The sequence below is a fragment of the Copadichromis virginalis genome, linkage group LG4, assembly GCF_057382275.1.
Source record: "Copadichromis virginalis isolate Kocher_CV1m ecotype Utaka linkage group LG4, C_Virginalis_male_GT1.1, whole genome shotgun sequence".
NCBI classification, from domain to species: domain Eukaryota; kingdom Metazoa; phylum Chordata; class Actinopteri; order Cichliformes; family Cichlidae; genus Copadichromis; species Copadichromis virginalis.
In genome coordinates this window covers 9,138,040-9,156,398 of record NC_140621.1, presented here as the reverse complement: position 1 = coordinate 9,156,398, position 18,359 = coordinate 9,138,040, and the positions used below count along the sequence as shown (strand labels likewise).

General features: G+C 39.5%; 1 protein-coding gene across 3 annotated transcripts; it reads right to left on the bottom strand.

Annotated features, from left to right (window-relative positions):
- Nucleotides 1–1,033: 1,033 nt before the first annotated feature.
- LOC146710769 (oxysterol-binding protein-related protein 7-like) lies at nt 1,034–13,411 on the bottom strand. 3 transcript variants are annotated; one of them, XM_085453370.1, is made up of 23 exons: nt 13,207–13,411; nt 11,409–11,628; nt 11,060–11,203; nt 10,889–10,942; nt 10,690–10,803; nt 10,439–10,597; nt 10,001–10,142; nt 9,729–9,847; nt 9,184–9,273; nt 8,934–9,078; nt 8,652–8,785; nt 7,453–7,545; nt 6,874–7,054; nt 6,692–6,766; nt 5,170–5,384; nt 4,918–5,055; nt 4,777–4,840; nt 4,601–4,679; nt 3,796–3,940; nt 3,549–3,699; nt 3,205–3,331; nt 2,980–3,102; nt 1,034–2,095 (listed from the first exon to the last, which is right to left on the bottom strand). In XM_085453370.1, exons 2-23 carry the CDS (start codon nt 11,574–11,576, stop codon nt 1,987–1,989), a joined length of 2,769 nt encoding a protein of 922 aa, XP_085309496.1. In that variant the 5' UTR covers nt 11,577–11,628; nt 13,207–13,411; the 3' UTR covers nt 1,034–1,986. The 3 variants fall into 3 exon arrangements, with proteins under 3 accessions (XP_085309496.1, XP_085309498.1, XP_085309499.1); XM_085453372.1 differs by having other exon boundaries at nt 8,934–9,075; XM_085453373.1 differs by lacking the exon at nt 7,453–7,545.
- Nucleotides 13,412–18,359: the final 4,948 nt, after the last annotated feature.

The following is an 18,359-nucleotide window of genomic DNA, read 5'->3' as shown; positions in this document are numbered from 1 at the left end:
AAGTGAAATTAATTTTATTGGCTGAACAGGTATTCTTGGTGTGTATTTGTCTTTCCAGCTGTGTAAAAACAGACAAATAGGCAGATTTTGGCCTTTTGGTCACTGCTATAGGGTCAATACTGTTTATTTTTCACCAGGCTAATAATCACAACAACATTTATAACAAACACATGGATATTCCATTAACAATGCAAGGCTTCATTCAGCAGTTTTAGTAAGGTGTGCCTTAACAAGCTGCACCAGCAGAGAATCCACGTTGCACTCAAAACATACTTTACATAAAAGAATCTATGAAAATGGAGTGCTTGATTTTAAACCCAAACTCTGAACATAACCTGCTGCCTTTAGTTTTTAATTCTCTCAGCAGCTTGAATAAAACAGTCATTGCATTGTTCACTGTCAAAAGGAAAAACAAAAAGACAAAACCAACAAAATTTTACACCCACACACAGGTCTGAGGAATCTTCCAGAAAATGGTGTCACATTTTCTGGAGATCTGCAGGTCAGGTCAGCAGGTGGTGACGGCATGTCTCTTGATTTCTAATCTGGAACCAAACCTGCTCTGGAGCAGATTACGTTCACAGTTTAAGTTACCATGGTGATTTACCCCGATAAGAAGTGAACCGCATTAGTACAAAAAAATTACCTGAATAAGCCAGAAGCCGGTTTTGTTGTAAAGACCTCTGGACAGGAGCAGGTCATGTGTTCAGCATAAGTTGTGATTTAGCCAGGTAAAAAGAAGTAGTTCACTTTCATGACAAAACTGACAAGGCCACATATCTTGCCAACTGTGTATAGTAAACCGCTTCGGTGGATGATAAGAGATTTAAATATGCTGCTACTCAAGAATATTAAGAGTTTCACTTCCTGGTGAATAAGGGAAAAAAAAAAACAAACAAATGTTACAACATGTACACCTGCTGTCTACGTGTTAGCATGCTTCAGTTGCTTGTGTGTGCAACATAATGACAGCCGTGAAAGATAACCAAACAGGAGCATGAGTCAGCACTGGAGGATTTCACAACAACCACAGTTGCAAATATTCACATCTTTATAAATACAAGTCCAGATTCTAGGCAGCAATTTTGTAGTGCAGTTTAGTAATGAACAGAAGTTTAATGTTGATCTAGAACCTTTTATTTGAAACTAAACCACTGAAAGAAAACATTCACAATGATTTAACAGCCATCTCTTTTCCTTATTAAAAAATCCACTATTGAAACATAAAAACCCTTCACTGATTCAACTCACAGTCTAAATGTCTAAGAGGTGTTTCAGCTCATCAAGGACAGAGAAATGAAGAATGCTGGGTTGAAATGGCGCTTGATTCATTCTGGTATATGGATTCACCAATGTGACCCAACACAACATGCATACAGACTTTGTTTAAACAGTAAGACCCACTGAGAACAGCACCAGTTCACCTGCAAAATACCACATAAGCCCCTCTACAAGAAAGCATTTAACACTTTGAGCCTGATATTAAAATTTACAAACACATGACAAAATGTTATAAATCAACTACTATTTACATCAAGAAAACATTTTACCCAATTTTTTCCTAAATGGCAGCAATTTAAAATAGAATTCAAGTTAAGCTTTGCTTCTTAAACATAAATGATAATATTTCAGATTTTCTTTATGGCAGAGAAAGGCAAAAAGGCAGGAAAGACATCTGGCTTCATCTAAATCAGTCTTCATTTGTACCTTAGTAGCATCTCATCTCTACACTGGAACCAAAATGAAACTAATGAGAGGTTCATTTATGCTTCTTAAAGCCCTTTCCCTCTATACCCTTGCACCACTGGTAGTAGTATTTTGGCCCTTTGGTCACCGCTGTTGGGTCAATACTGTTTATTCTTCACCAGGCTAATAATCACAAATAGTTATAGCTGATTACTTTTATTGACGACGTGTTCATTCTGCCATTATGTGTTCACATGAATCCGCTTTTATTCAGCCTCATGTTCAGGTGGGTGTAGATTTCTACCACAGATCCAGATTTTCAGTATTGGCAAAGCCAGGGTCTTTGCGGAGCATCCAGTATGTCCCATTGTACAGCCACACCTCTCTGCCAGCTTCATCCACCGATTTTCTGGGAAAACAGACCAATTAGTGACATGCAACACTGGAATGTCATTCAACCTGGAAACATTAATAAGCCTAAATAAATAAAAATACATAGATTTCTGTGGGAAACTACAGACTCTTAGAACACTAAAGAATGTGACGTTTATAATCACATCCAAGAACCTCTTCTGTTGACAGTATCAGTGAGGCAGCCGATCACCACAAAACAAAAAACAGAACAAGCTGCTGATACCCAACTATGTTAGGCATCAAACATTTTATTTAAGCTCTTATTAGTTTCAGTTTTATTTGTCATATGCAAGTTAGCACAGGGTCAACATTGCAATGAAATGTGTTTGACGAGCAGCAGTCACTCAGCAGCATGATACAGTAGAAGAAAATATAATAAAATAATAAAAAGATAGCCATTAGCCACTGACCTAACAGTTTAGTTAGGTCTTTAAAACCACCTTAAAATTAAGGCCATCCTATACCCTGTCTGGGAAACAATCCTGGATGGTTTTTTTTTTTTTTTTTTTTTTTTTTTTTTTTTTTTTAACTAAATGGGCCCCCCTCCCCCTCCTTTTAAACTGCCATCATGTTTATTATTTAGTGCTTTAAATACCAGCTTTTACCACCATTATTGGTTGGACAGAGTAATCTCTTTCCATCTTGTGGTCTTTGTTACATTCAAAATAATATCCAAATACTCCCATATTAAAAGGCATGCGCTTGAGCAAACCCCACATCTTGTAAACAGATTAGAAAATGACATTTATATACATTTCCTACAGAAAAAAGGCTGATACTGAAGAAAAGGACACCAGATGTGTTGCTGCTTGAATTATTAACTAGACTTTTGACAGTCCACCACAAAACCAGAACGAGGCAACGAGGAAAGCTTCTCACCTGAAGAACCTGGGGATGTGTTCCTCCCCTTTCTTGGCCATTTCTTTCCTCCTTTCCCTTTGGTTCTCCTCCACCTCATCCTTCCTTTTATCTGCTTCTGCTATTTTTCCCTCCTCCAGGAGCCTGATAGAGCAGACAAGAGTAAGGAATTGGAGCGCACAGAAGATGGTGCAGAAATGTCTGTCAGTCTACCATAGTTTAAATTAAACAAGATCTTGTGGATACCTCTGGTCCGGTCTGAAACGTGTGTCCGTAGGTGGAAGGACAGCCTTCAATTCTGAAGTCAGTTCATTAAGTTCCCTGGCATAACTTGAGAAGCCATAGAACTTGACATAGTCATCAGGCTGTACATCTGTATAGAAAAGGATATCGTGGATATTTAAAGATCTTTCATCTAAAACTTGAACATAGTTGACAAAACTCAGCGTTTGTGTATAAAGTAGATTAGCTTAATCATTTGTGGAAGAGATCAATGAGTCAGTCTTGGCTCAGGTTGACGGTGGTCTTTACATGAGTCATAGGATTGGAGTAATTTGTGAGGGATTTGAGCGCTGAACAGTGGTACTCACTGGGTTTCCAGATACATTTTGGTGTAGGTAGTGTATCACAGAAAATGCCTTCATGCCAGAGACCTCCGAAACGATGAATCACTGACCCAGCCTGGTCCAAAACCACACCCTGCACCTCATTCTTACTGCTGTCCGAGCTCCAGTAGCGGGACTGGGATGAAAAGATGAAGGCACTTAGCACAATTTCAATGCATTACATGGACCTCTGGCTAAATTAGAAAAAATATGCATATGTGCATGTCCTTACCTTGACAAAGGTAATCTTGCAGGTGCACACATCACTCTTTGTGTTTCTGATGGTCACCTCACCATAGTGCTCCAAAGAGCGTTGCTGACTCAGGACATTGTGGATACATGTAACGGCCTTATTCCATTCATAGTGATCACCATAACTAAACAAAAAACAAATTATACTGTGATCATTGCATAATGAAATTGAAACAGTTTTTAAATGTAGATGAGATCGTAGATCGTACAGGCTCAAATTGTATATGGATTTCTAGAAATGCTGGTGCCTTGTGACAGCAAACTGCAAACCAGCCATCCTTTGCTTTAGTCCATCTTGTTTACTTTTTACTAACATTTTTAATATTGTCACTTCTGTGTCAGCATTTGTATCCAAAAAGCCTCAAGATAATTTTCAAGGTCTCCCACTCATCCGATCAATCTTCTAGCCTGTTTGCATTTCTCCTTTTTATCTGGAAAAATCACGCCTTTGAAAAATTAAGCCAACATGCAAGTGCCAGAAACTGCACTTCCTTCAATGGACAGTTTGGTGAAATTGTCCAGCTTTGGAGCAACATTAGGCCAGTTATTTATTTAAAAAAAAAAAACAACCAAAAAAAACTAAACAAACACGCTTTTGATCAGTCCCTTTTTTATAAAAACATTATTGTATGTAAAAGTTTCAATTATTCACCAATCTTGATATAGAGCAATGATTCTTTGTCATCTCTTGTACTAGTGTATGGTGTTGTATACTACTATTAATATTAAAACACTGTCCCTTTGTTTCACATCTTTTGTGGTTAAAAGTGGCATAAAATCATCACCTGGGTAGGGTAACATTAACCAGTCCAGAAGAGATGATCTCCACAGACTTGCCCCAAAACTTGTACTTCCATCTCTGATCTGAGAGCAGAATTAAAGAAGGAAAAGCTGCAGTGTTAGGTCTGATTGCTGTATATCTGGGACTTGCTTAAGAAACCAAAAAACAAAAACAACACACCTTGCCAGAAAGTGAAGTTTTCTGACTCTGCATGGCAAGCAGAGATGGGTGGATGGTGACTGACCTGAAAACATAAGACAATACAGCATTAAAGTCTGTTCTAAAACACCAATAAGCCGAATCATTATGTCTTCAGGTTACCTGTTCACTAATGTATTGGAATCCTTTGTCTTCTCTGTAATTCTCATACGTTTCACCCAGGACAGGGTTGAAGGGTTTGTAACGATTCCTCCAGGATGCCCAGGCATAACCAGAGATGGAGAATGCTGCTACATAAACCTAAAAACAAACAAGACAAAAACAATTTTTTCCTAAATCCTGAACAAGCCTTACACCAAATTCAACTTGATTTGACCCCCAGCGGGTCAGAAATCATAAGCAATCCCAACACACCATCCTCTCATATGGATCATCAATGTTGCTGGCAATGTCCAGCAGCTCAGAGTACTCCAGTTCTTCACTGAGCCTCTGCAGCAATGAGAGTGGCTCATTGAGAGCAACTGGCATAGACACTCTGGACAGATCCTTGCCAATGTTGTTGTAGAGGATGGTCATAATGCCAATGTGGCTGTTGTCTGCGCAGGGGGCAGGCAGGGTAGTGCGACGACCTGCATGGTAACACCACAAAACAGCGTAACATATTAAACAAAATGGATGATTAAAAATACAACACACACACACACACACACACACACAACAACAACAACACCACACACAAAATGAGATAAACCTGGTCAACTAACCAAGAATAATCACAATATCCACATGTTCCAGGCCTCACTGGTGGTGCTTCCAAAACCTTTTATGGCAGCGGTCCTCAATGCCCGGGCTACGGACCGGTACCGGTCCGTGAGTTGAGGCTTGGGTATGAAATTTATGGTTTTAATCGTTATTTTTAAACTCTGTTTCCCTGGGTCTTTCCCTGTGTGTTATGCATAAATCTTCTTTTTTTGGTACCGGTACTGGTTTTATTTTGTTGTATGTATCCACGACATCTTAAAGGCAGGTCTGTGAAAATGTTGTCAGACAAACTGGTCCGTGGTGCAAAAAAGGTTGGGAACTGCTGTTTTATAGCATGTTTCGAGATTCTTAAGATCCTTATTAAATTACAGGCCATACATGGTTAGAAATGTTGAAGGTCTCCCAAATGACAATTAAATAGTCTAGTATGGAAACTGCCACGCATCAACATGCAGAGCCCTCCGGAGGATTATTGGCAGCTCTCTACCCAGTCTACAGAACATTTACACCTCATGCTGCATTCGTAAAGCCACTAGCATCATGGCTGACCCGCATCACCCCTCCCACCAACTGTTTACTCCTCCTCCATCCAGAAGACGACTCTGCAGCATCAGGAGCAGGTCAGCGAGATTTTTTTTTAATTTTTTTATTTTTTATTTTTAAACAGTTTGCCACTTTGATCCAGGAGGACATCATTTTACCCCACTGTATACTTGAGTGTATATTGTAGAGTTTTATTGTCAACCCAACAAAGCTCTACTGGACTAAACATAATTGAGGTAGGTTTTGGAGTCATGGGTAGCACCAGTTATGGCAGAAACTCACATTAGCCCAGATAAACTCATATTAGCCCAGATAAGCTCATGGCTGTCCTGCTGCCCTTTTCCATGGGCAAGTGCCATTTGGGACATAGGTTTCAGCTCGGATGAGCATGCTTTGCAAAGCGGCTTGCAGCAGCAGCCATATACAGGTGAAGCAACTCAAATTCTAAGTGGTTTTGACAAAGCAACAGTTTGGTTCCAAATGTATACAGGCTACTTCACGTCTGAATTTTGTGTGAATCAGAAGCACGATTAGCAGCCATGTCTGTCCTACTGTTATCATTCCTTTCATATTAGCGGTTACCATGTTGAAATATAAATTTACAGGTTTGCTTAACAGAAGATTACTTTACCAGTATCAGGAGGCACTGGCCGTGGCTTGTGACTTGCGCTGTTCAAACTTTCTCTGTAGTTAAGAGTAGCAGCAGCTGTGGAGGACAGAGGAAACAATGACTTGATGTTTTTGTTTCATGTTAACCTTTGTTGTGACACAGAAAATCGTGCAGTGGCGATTTATTTGAAAGTAAATACTCACAATGTCCTTCTTCAGGCTCTGATGTGCTAGTGGTGGTAATGTCACTCAGGCCCGATTCATCAGAAGCCTCGGCCTCTGACGAAGTCTCGCACACTATTACCTCGCTAGCATCAAAATACTCTGCCATAGAATCTGCCACTGAAGGTGGACGGTTACTGTGACGACTTAAGGAAGGCGTTCTCTGTAAGGATGAAACATGGTTCCAGCTATAGTTTGACCATTTAAGTCCAATAAACAAGTCTACCTGTAAGTGCTGCGAAGCTGCGAAGTAAATTCAGAACAGTGACGACTGACATGCACAGTTATTTCCAACAGGTGCTACCCACACAACTTGCTCTGTAACAATTGTAGGTGCAGCTGTCCCAACTGTGAATAACAGCAGCACCACCACCCACGTCACTAGACTGTAAATCATTCCATGTTTTCCTTCTTTTGACCAAAGTTTCCCACAATCTTATAGCTTCAGTCAGATAAAATTTCTTCATGATCCTGAGCTAGAATTCAATGTTAATCAGGATGATTATCAGTGACACCAGAAAAAAATAAATAATAATAATGCTACACACATACACTACACACCTGGTCTGGACGGACAGTGCAGAAGGATTCTTCAGAAGAGTCAGAGGACAGGGAAAGCGAATGGACTTTGGTCAGATGGGACTGTATATCAAGCTGCATGCGCGCAGGCACACATGCACACAAGCCATGCAGGAGAAGTGCAGAAGAAACACACAGGATCAAAAATGCATGCAGCGAATATCACGCACACTCCAAAGCACAAACACAGCAGAGGTGAGGCAAATATTACTTGTTGCCAAGTGCAGTTGCTCTCCAGTACAGTAAATACCAGCACAATCAAACTGAATTATGTATAATATCTTAGCAAGGACAGAGCTTTTTAGTGGGCCAGGTAGGACTTTAGTAAATGAACTTAGTACAGGTTAGGAAAGGTCCCTTCAGACATTTAGTATTTCTGAATTATCCATCACTGTGGATATAACTATTAACAAAACACCCTCTCAACTATTAACAAAACACCCTCTTGCAAAAAAAAAAAAAAAAAAAAAAAAAAAAATGGATCTTTATCAATCAATTCTTCGTAGAAAAACTTTATTTACCCTTTAAACTCACTAAATTATGGTTAGTAAACGACTCTAAAGCGATTTTGAACAAGAGGGTGAAAGTCTCACCAGTTTCCAGTAGAGTGATATAACAGTAAATAAACAGGGTAATAACATACATTTATTAACCATGGGATATGTTCATCACTGTGGATATCAAGCAACTATTAACAAAATAAAGCCCAAAGTCACAGCCGCTGATGTTCAAACATGCAGTCACATGCACCATGGTAAGAAGCCAAGGGGAAAGCAAGAAGTGTTGCATAAGCACAGTCAGTCTGACAGCAGGAGCCAACAAGTCCCTAACCTGACTGCTTTGTTTCAGTACGCGGCAGTCGTTTTATATGCATATTTGTGTGTGAAAAGAAAGGAATACTTGAGGTGTGTTCCTTTAAGTTCCACCTGTATTAACTTGTGCCCGTCTTACCTAAAAACAGCCCAAACCTGCTCAACAGTATCACTTAGGGCTGGGCCCATTGTTGCCGTTTGCAGGGCTACACTAAGATTTAGAGTGTTGGAAAGACACTAACTGGGGTATGGTGAAGGATCTAGTCTGTGTTTTTATCTGGTTTATGACATCAAGAATTAGAAGTCAGGTTAAGTTTGCTTCCACATAGGCCAGAAGTGTCCATGTTTGTATACATATGTGTCTGTTACCTCAGACAATGTGCTACAGATGGTAGCGAGCTGCTGTGAGGTGTTCTGCCGCATGTCTGGGCCGGTCCAGGCTTGCCTCAGTCTCTCACGCTCCAAGGTCAAAACCTCATGAATGGACTTCAGAGAACTGTGAACTGCAACACAGCAAAAGTGTAAGTGATAGATGAGGATTCTCACACTCTCAGCAATATGTCAAAATGTGTCAGGGAATATGTAAAGGGAAAAAAAGTCAATGCTAATGCAGAGAGCGTCAGACTTAGCCAAGTGGCAGCAAGGCCATACCTCTCTGAGAAGCAGTGCAGATCTCCTGGTGGAGCTTCTTAGCTTCAGGTGAGGTGACTTGAGGATTGGACAGCTGAGAGTAGACGTAGTTTGGAATGGACTGTACAGAAGTGGAATTTGTGCTCAGATGACTGGAAGTGAACTGCTGGAGATGAAGAGAAAAGGAAAAGAGTCACAGAATTGGATGAGGCTAAAAAGTGGTGAGCTGTCTGATGGTACTGTAACAAGACATTAAGTAACAAATTCCTACCATTCCCCCCATGGCCTCAGCACGAGACAGAGTCCTGGAGTGACCCGGCATTCGCCCATTCTTTTTCTTGGGTTTTTCCAGGGAGAGATTCTAAACACAGAAGTACAAAATTATAGCTTCTTTTTCCAGACCATTTTCTTTTGCAGGTTAGGGTGGAGCAATTCTGAAGCTGAGAATGAAATCCCAACAGCATTATATCACAGTTCCATCCTATAGTTTATATATGGTGCTGTTAAGGCTAATCTGGTATATAGTTGGTTAAGATAGTGAATGACCTGGAAAAATATTTCAGAATGAGCAATTATGGGTGTATTTTGTTTAATTTCTTTTTGCATTTCCTAAAGAAAAACTATGGTGAAGTGTTACAGCCTTTTTACTGGATGCCTATTGTGCTTGATACCATAAATTTTAAAGCCCATTTAAAACATTTCAGATTTTTGCTTAGATTAAACATCAAACTTTGTGTGAAATTACTTCTCACCCCCCGGTTGTTAAATATTCTTTGACAAGTGACACACATTCACATTTGGGACCAGCATACTTGCCTGCATGCTGATTCGCATCTCCAGGTCTGTGTTAGTGATAGGGTAGCCTCCTTCCAGCCAATTCAGTCTCTGGATAAGTTGAGCCAGTTCTGTCAGATCTGCCTGACAACGAGCCAGTTCTGATAGGCAGTGGGTTAAAGGTCACAGTTTAGAAATGGAACGAAGAGACAGGCACACCTACTGATCAAATCTGTATTCATTGTTAAATATGGAGGACATATGATCAAGAATCAGGCCTCTCTTTCTGGCGCCATCTCTAATGCAGCTCTCACCATTGGAGGTTGCATCTATGTCGTGGGTCTGCTGCAGCCAAGCTGATACCTTGCTGGTCACACCTGGTTGACTGGCAACAGCTGGGGCAGGACTTGCCATCTCTGGATGGTACACCGATGCAGAGCTGGCATAGTGAGGAATCTGCAGGATCATATATCAAGGTTAAAAGAAAGCACTTTCACAATTACAGTATCTGTGGGCAGCTGCTGTTTTTCAGACTACAGTGATCATGGATTACATAAATACCATTTTCTGTATTTTTTTGATAGTCAGCTGTCTAAAGTATTATCATCCAAATTATTAATACTCAAACATTTTTTGGTCGCAAAAATGTTCACCAGTCTATCTGCGATTCTCCATTTGATTGGATTCCTATAGCACAAAGTAAATTTCCTTTCAGCTGTGGACAGTTTACTGGAGCAGGAAGTTATACTGACTGTTGCTCTGCTTTGCTGAGAGAAAGCCGGGAGAGTGCTCTGTCCCAAAGAAAGCGCATGAAGCACACCACGGTGGACACTCATGGCCTCATTTTTTCTGAACACACGATGGGCACACAGCTTGGTCAACCAGATGTAGAAAATGTCGTGACTTTTTGCCTAATACCAGAGAGAAGAGAACTTATTTAATTTGGATACATCCGATTCTAGCCACAGTAAACACTTGACTCATCCTGGAACCAATAAGTTACCTTGAGGTGATACAGGTTGTCTCCAGCATCCAGGTCTATGCGTTTGGTCTTCTTATTCACAGACATGACAGCCATGCTGATGTCCAGAGAGCCATGCAGCTTCCCTCTTTGAATCTAAACACAATGGCAGAGGACATTTAACACTTTATTCTTCATCAGAGCGTATCATTATTGTTTGATGTTTTTGTGTTGGACTTACATCTTGCTGGGTCTTTGAGTACTTGAGAATGCCTTTCTCCAACAGAAAGTACCTCTAAAAAGAGAGTTTGGCAAATTAGTTGTGGATAAAAATCTTCACTGTTCAACCCTGCAGGATTTACTACAGTTTCACTGAGAAACTGGAAGAGCAAAATAGTTTAAATTCTCTCACTTTGTGCCAGCCTTTGAGCGGATATTTTCTCCTTTTCATCAAGTAGCCCTCACAGATCCCAGGAATACTGAGGTCTCCAGATGACCCTGGAACCAAGCCCCTGTCAGCATGCTGCAAGTCATCCACTACCTCCCAGTGACGAGACTGATAGAGACAGAAAGCACTTTAAAATTACATTTATGAAAACACAGCTTTTAGTTTCAGGTGTCAGTCAATTGGAGGAATTCTGTGATATGGATTGCAAGAGGGGGCAGAAATGGAGAAAATCTCTGGAAGCCCATTTGTACCAAGTGGGTTACAGTTTTATCTTTTACTTTACAATATAATTAGTGTCTTTTTTTCTTTTTACCTGTTTTGAGTGCTTGCCAGAACCTGTGCTGCTGCTCCGTGAGTGGCCAGGTCTGAAAGTGCTTGCTGGGGATTTGTCAAGGCCACTAATCACTGACTGGCTGCTACTGAGAGGTGGTGGACAAACCTGAGGGTCCATTGGTGCAATGTAATGAGAGTAGCGTTGCATGGAGAGAAATGACCTTCAACCCAAGTTGTTTCTCATGGCAATGTACACAGTGCTGGGGGGACAAGAAAAAGCTTCATGACAAGTCAAAAAGATGACATACAAATGTACAACATCACAGTCACAGTCAAAGCAAAATTAAAGCCGAGTTGGAAAGGTGGATAACAGGAATGACACAAGCAGAGTTTTAAAAACCTTCTTCTAAAAGAAACAAATGTATCCACAGACATGCAACTTTCGACTTTTAAAGTAATATGTTTGAGAACAAAAGAAGCCTGGGTGGAACCATGATTCTAGTTTGTCCAAGAGTTACAAGTGGTCCTTTTACAGTACAAACAGAAACAAATCTACAGTCTCATTGTTTGTCTAAACTGCAGGCATAAGGCAATATTTTATCTGTGCCTGTAATGATGTCACCATTAAGTTCCTGACTTTAACAACATTAAAGTCAGGAACTGAGAAGATATAATTGTCTCACCAAACGTAAAAACAAAAACAAAAAAAACAAACATTTTAAAACCATTTTAGAACTTTAATCTTAGATTGGCTCGTAAAATTTAATGTGGATTAAGGATCAAGACAAATTATTTGTTATGAACATAGAGGTGACAAATTAAAGGTATTATGAAGCCATCAACCATATACTCAGACCATCTGGTAGCCCTTACGCTATGGGGAGCATTTTCCTCCAATGGTCCGTGTCCATGTTTTCCCTTAAAGGGAAGGGCACCTGCAATCAAAAGCAGGATTTTCCTGTAGAGGAAAGGAATGACCGCTAAAGGGACTTCGGGAGTTTTATTTGACTGCCATGTTTGTGTGTGAGATATCATACTTCCTGCTACTGAAATCACGAGGTATGAAAGAAGTCTAGATCTTACTAGTCTGTTAAGTCAAGCAGGTGGACAATTAAATGCATAATTTAAAAAAAAAAACCCAACAGTCTTATGGTCCACTGAGCCAACAGTGGTTCTTCCTACTCGATTTGGAAGGGAAGTCGGAAGACCCTTACACCCAATTCCAACACTTACATTTGTTTTTTCTCATTCAGACAGATCAGCTTACATGAGGAAGAATCACTGACAAAATTCCAGTCTGAAATTCCAAGAAGTCTTAACCAGAGACTGGTGTCCGTTTATTGCTTAAGGCATGCAGCTTGAGCACATAATCTGTACTTAAAGGAAATTTGGATTTGCATGTGACTGCATGTTTTCTCTTCAGGGTGGAACAGTTGCACCTTTACCCTTCTCTCTCTGTGGAATATTAATCACATATTAATCTTAATGTCCTACTTGGGGACAACTACAACTATAGAGAATGTGATCAATGCCTGACACAATCTACTTAGTTTACAGATGATTCAGGTCTGACTTTCAGTATATGGATAGAAAAACCTCCATCAAAACTAAACTACTAACTAATCATGGCTTACATTTGGGTGATATGACAGCAAATACAGGATTGTATATCGTAAACAAAAATATAAAAGTTTATCCATACAATCAACAACAAACAGTAAAAAAGTAGACAACTACATCAACAGTAATATTTGTGACTATGTATCTATGTAGAATGCACATAAAAGTCATATAAAATAGTGGGAAGGCACAGAGACAAAATAGTAAATGAAACACACCTGTGTTGGACTGACAAGCTGCAGCAGCAGGACTCCACAGACAGTTCCTTATACCTTCTCCCAGAAACAATTGTAGAGCTGTAAAATGTCTTCTGTGGAGAAAAATCACAGCACAGAGACTTTCCTAGGGTGTTCCTTCACTGTGTGATCTCCCTGCTCTTGTCCTCTGAGTTAAACAAAAAGCAATACCACACCTGACTGATGATGTGCTTGTTAGACTGGTGTAAATCAAAGCCAGTGGGTATCTGGGCGGGGCTGAAAGCTAAGGAACATGACCTGACCAAACAGGCCTTCCAACTTTGTCATCTCAAAGATGGCATGCGTTAGAACAGATTTGCAATCAACAGATATGCCAAAGTCTTGAGTTACTTTCAGTAATTAGCTCTGACCTACAAAGGTCTTAAAGAGAGTAATGAGCTGACAATTCTGTCTGATATCAGAGTGGTTTTCTGAAAGCAATCTGCTGAAAATGTGAATGTCAGTGTTTTCATCAGTGAGAAAGTCATTTTCCTTTAATGTCTGTATGGGTTCTCAGTCTACCAGGTACCATGGTAGCCCTTTTTCACAACTTGGATGGGAGGTGACTCTTCAAGAAACTTAAAGAAGTCCAGTTGCTTTCTTTTAAGCTCCTTCGCATGCATACACACACAGGCAGACACACATGCACACATATTTTGCTGCCCCAAACTACTCAGTAAATCTGAAACAAAAAGGAACCCCCTGCAGACTTGGCTTCAGGATTAAAGCCAGAGTTACATTTAGGTTTGGTACTCTGTTGTGATGGTCAAATGTAGAGTTAAGGGGGCCATAAGATTATGAGTATTGATTAATATTTATCACTGAATGTCCTCACAAAGATAAGTAAACATACATGCCTGAGTGTTTTGTGTGCTTGTAGGTGTGTGTGTCCCCCCTGTACACAGAGTGAGGAAGACAGCAATAACTCCACTGGAAACAGAAAATTATTTCTATCTTACAACTGCGGTCTACATACACTCATCATGGATGTCGTGGTATTTGGACGTTATAAATGATTTCTTTGAACTGTTCTTTTTATCAAGATTTGAGTGCAGAGGTTTGACTTTATTTTTGATTTTCTATAAGATACATACAAGGTCAAAAATGTAGAAATAAGCTTAAAGACACTGGTACAAAAATAAAGGAACACATAGAAAACACAGATCTTAAAGGAAAAAAATCTTGCTGGGTATATATTGTTGAAATGGACTGAGTAATATGTTAGGAATGAAAGGATGCCATATTTTTTTGATGGAAATGAACATTACAGAGGACTAGAAATGCGCCTCAAAAATGAAAGTGATAAAATGTGGCAGATTAGTCCATATTGCTGAAATTTGGTGCAGCTCAAAATGGTACTTTGTATGGCCATCGTGTGCGTTTAAGCATGCCTGACAATATTGTGGCATGCTCCTAATGAGATAACAGATGATATCCTGCTAGATCTTCTCCCAAATCTGGACCAAGACTGTCTGAGGTGGAAAGTTACAGACAAAATAACATTCTCCATAGTTTCTTCACGCTCTATCCAAGAACACTGCACCAGTGCTGGGCCTGCCATTTCTGGTATTCTCTGGCAAATGCCAGTTTGGCTCCATAGTGTTGGGCAGTGTTGATAGGCCATGTAAAACCAGAGTCATGATAAACAATATATACGCTGCATTTTTTCCTGAATAGTTTCGTCACGTTTAACGACAGCGCTAGCAAGCACTCTCTGCTTATGACCAAAAAACAAAACAAAAACAAAAAAAAAAACCCTGCCCTTTCCTGTTGGTGGAAAAATGCACCATGCCATGATATTTGGTTGTTTAGGAAGAGGGGGAAGTTTTAGGAGTGACAGCAAGAGTGAGAGTGAGAGAGAGAGAGAGAGAGAGAGAGAGAGAGAGAGAGAGAGAGAGAGAGAGAGAGAGAGCAGAAAAAGAGAGAGAGGGCGTTTTGAGATGTGAGAGATTTATGACATTTAGCGTGTTTGGAGTGTGTAGTTAATGTGTTGTCTTTTGTAGTTAGTGTGTAGTGTTGTGGATAGTTTGTGTTGTGTGTCAGAACAATGAGGCGACTGCTTTCTCCAGGTAGAGAACAGGAGTGATACACCTGCTGCTGTCAGACCTGCAGGCATCAGGCTGTGATGTTCTCCTTTATAGTGGACGGAAATATTTGGAGTGGCACAAATAATTTGTGTGGCATCTTATTGAATGTAAAAGGTAAATGGCTGCAAATAGCTTTGTTGTTTCCAAAACTTGTACATATGATTTTAAAATTGACAATTTATATTTGCATTTAAAGTTGTGAAATATGATTCATTTAACATGTTTGTGGTTGTTACAGTAAAAAATATAACTTTTTCTACTCGGATTTTATGTTTTCTTGTCAGATTTTAGATCAATTGTGTTAATACAGTATGTCAAAATGAAATCATAACTGTAGATTCAGACACTTGAGGTTGAGCTGAAAAGAATGATACCAAACAAGGCAAAGTAAATAGTTTTTAAAGGTGAAATGTACAGGGAAAATCACAAGTAGTAAAAAATGGGCAATTATACCCTGGACCTCAGAGGTTTTTTTTTTAAAGTAACGCAATAGTTACTTTTCAAATAATTAATTACTTTTAGAAAACTGTAACTCCGTTACTTTTTTGAAGAAGTAACTAGTAACTGTAATTAATTACTTTTTCAAAGTAACTTGCCCAACACTGGTTGTGACGCAGGAATGTTACTTACCACCAATGTTACTTGCCTTCCAGCTGAAGATAAAAGCAGTATAGGACACTATTACAGAGCACGTACCTTATATTAAACATTTTTGTCATTCAGGAAAAGCTCATGGTTGTTGAAGAAGTAACTCATGTACCTGTTCCCCATCTTTGTTTGCTAGATATCCACACCGTCATGTCCTCACAAAAAAACACAACAAAACACAACAAAAACAACCTTAGAGCTGATGGCATAACCCAGGGATAATGCTTATATTTTGAGTCATGACAAGGTCAGAGGAAGATTTCAGATCAACTATGTCAAGTATGTGGTCTGACCATTAAACCAGAGTTTGTATAGTTTCTGTGCTAAAGCCCCAAAAACATGTTAAAAAAAAACCCTATGAATTTCACTTTGACTGGAGAAGAAGAAATTACATGGTATAAATGATAAAACTTACTGTTTGAATTCTGCAGAGAAACTACTGCCAAAAGGAATGTAGAAAAATGATTTGAGTGATAACATTATCCCTATGGCACTTTTATGAATTTTGATGCTTTGTGCTAAAGTGTCCTCAGGCAAGATACTGAACCCCAAGTTGTTCTCTGATGCATTTATCAGAGAGTGAATATTGTGTGAGTCCATCATGACGTAACCATAATGTGTATGGGAAACATTACACAGCCCAAGCAAGCCAAATATGGAAGTCATATTTGGATTTAATTGAAAGATGCAGACTGTTTTGTTGTCTGTGATTAAAGCAAAGTTGTCCAGAACAATCTGCCATCCTGTCTCTGTGACAACACTTTAGACAGGTTTGAGACATAATATGACTGGTTTTCTCTCTCGTCACTCCTCCATTTCTCTTTTCCCTCCTCCCTTCAGGAATGTGCCAGAACAACATGCACAGGCTGTTGGGCAACATTCGAATAAAGGGATACTTTAAGGCCAACTGAGCACTGTTTAAATACCAGAGCCTACTAGAGTATATAGAGTTATATACAGAAACAAAACAATTAACTCATGTCAAACAATAAGATATGTATTTTTGTGTGTTGGGTGTAATCCTTTTAATGGTTACTGGGGATTTATCTTTCAGCAAAAACTCTATTTTATAGCTACGTCAAAACTGCAAACCTCTCGAAAACCCTGAAATATAACCTACAGCATAACCATTACCTATGGCATAACCTGGTGTGTAACTGCCTAGAAATGTAACTACTGTACATGTCTGATAGCTGCAGTTTGAAAATCTTGATTTATCTGTTGAGTACTGTTGATGCATTTCTGGCTACTTTTTTCCCTCAGTTATTGAAAATGTAATTGAGAGACAATCAAGAACAATCAAGACAATTGAGAACAATCATCATCAGGAATCATAGTCTACGATTTAATTTAAGGACACACAAATCTCAACAAATTAAAATTGAGGCCAACATGGAAGTGTCAAAAATGTCTTCTGATGACCACTTGGAGTTGGCTCCACACTCCCAAGCTAACAGTAGCACAAAGAACGTGCAAAAAGCATTTTATGACTCTGTGGATAGTTTCCCCTTTCATTTTCATGGTGGGTAATTTTTTTCTGTGAATTCAAACAGGACTTGGTTAATTTGATTGATTTAGTGTAATTATCATATTTTAGACCATCTAAGTTTGTGCTTTAGTTTTGCTGAGCAAAATTCCAATATTTTATTATTTATTTTATTAGTCTGTTGCTTAGCACTACTTCCCTGGACAGGGAGGAACACTGGTTTGAGCAGGGAGTCAATTTACATGAAAAAGGAAAGACCATCTCTGAATCAAGGATTGGGCATTGTTCATTGGTCAATGACCAATGGTCATGACAATTTGCATATTAATGACAATGAAACTGACATCACGTCCCATTGTTAGGCTACGTCCACACTAGCCGGGATAGATTTGAAAACGGCGTTTTCGTCTGAAAACGCTCCGCGTCCACACTAGCGTTTTCAGTCGTTTTCACAGTGTTGTGCGTCCACATTGAAACGACAGAAAAGGCTTACGTTCCAGTACTGCGCATGTGTGAAACGCAAGAAGATTCGACCTGCCTCATTAGTCTGCCGCTTATTTACTTTCCGGCTCTTTGAAACGTTGCGGCAGAATGCTGAGGAAAAGCAGAGTTTTTTAAATGGATTAACAATGAGGTGGAGTTGTTGCTGCGAGTAACACAAAAGTACAAAGTTGCAAAAGTGAGTGAGAGTTAAAGAATTTGAAGAAAAGCTATCTGTACAAACTGATATTAATCTTTTTTTTTTTTTTTTTTTTTTTGGCCTGTCCCGTTTGGCTCTTTTGCCATCAGAATTGTTGTCTAAAGGCAAAGAAAGATGCCCAACGGATTTACTTTACCAAACTGACCATCCCAGCCTTGCCGTAATGGTCCATTTGATTCACCTTTTATTGTTTATTTTATTTTCACTTACTGAA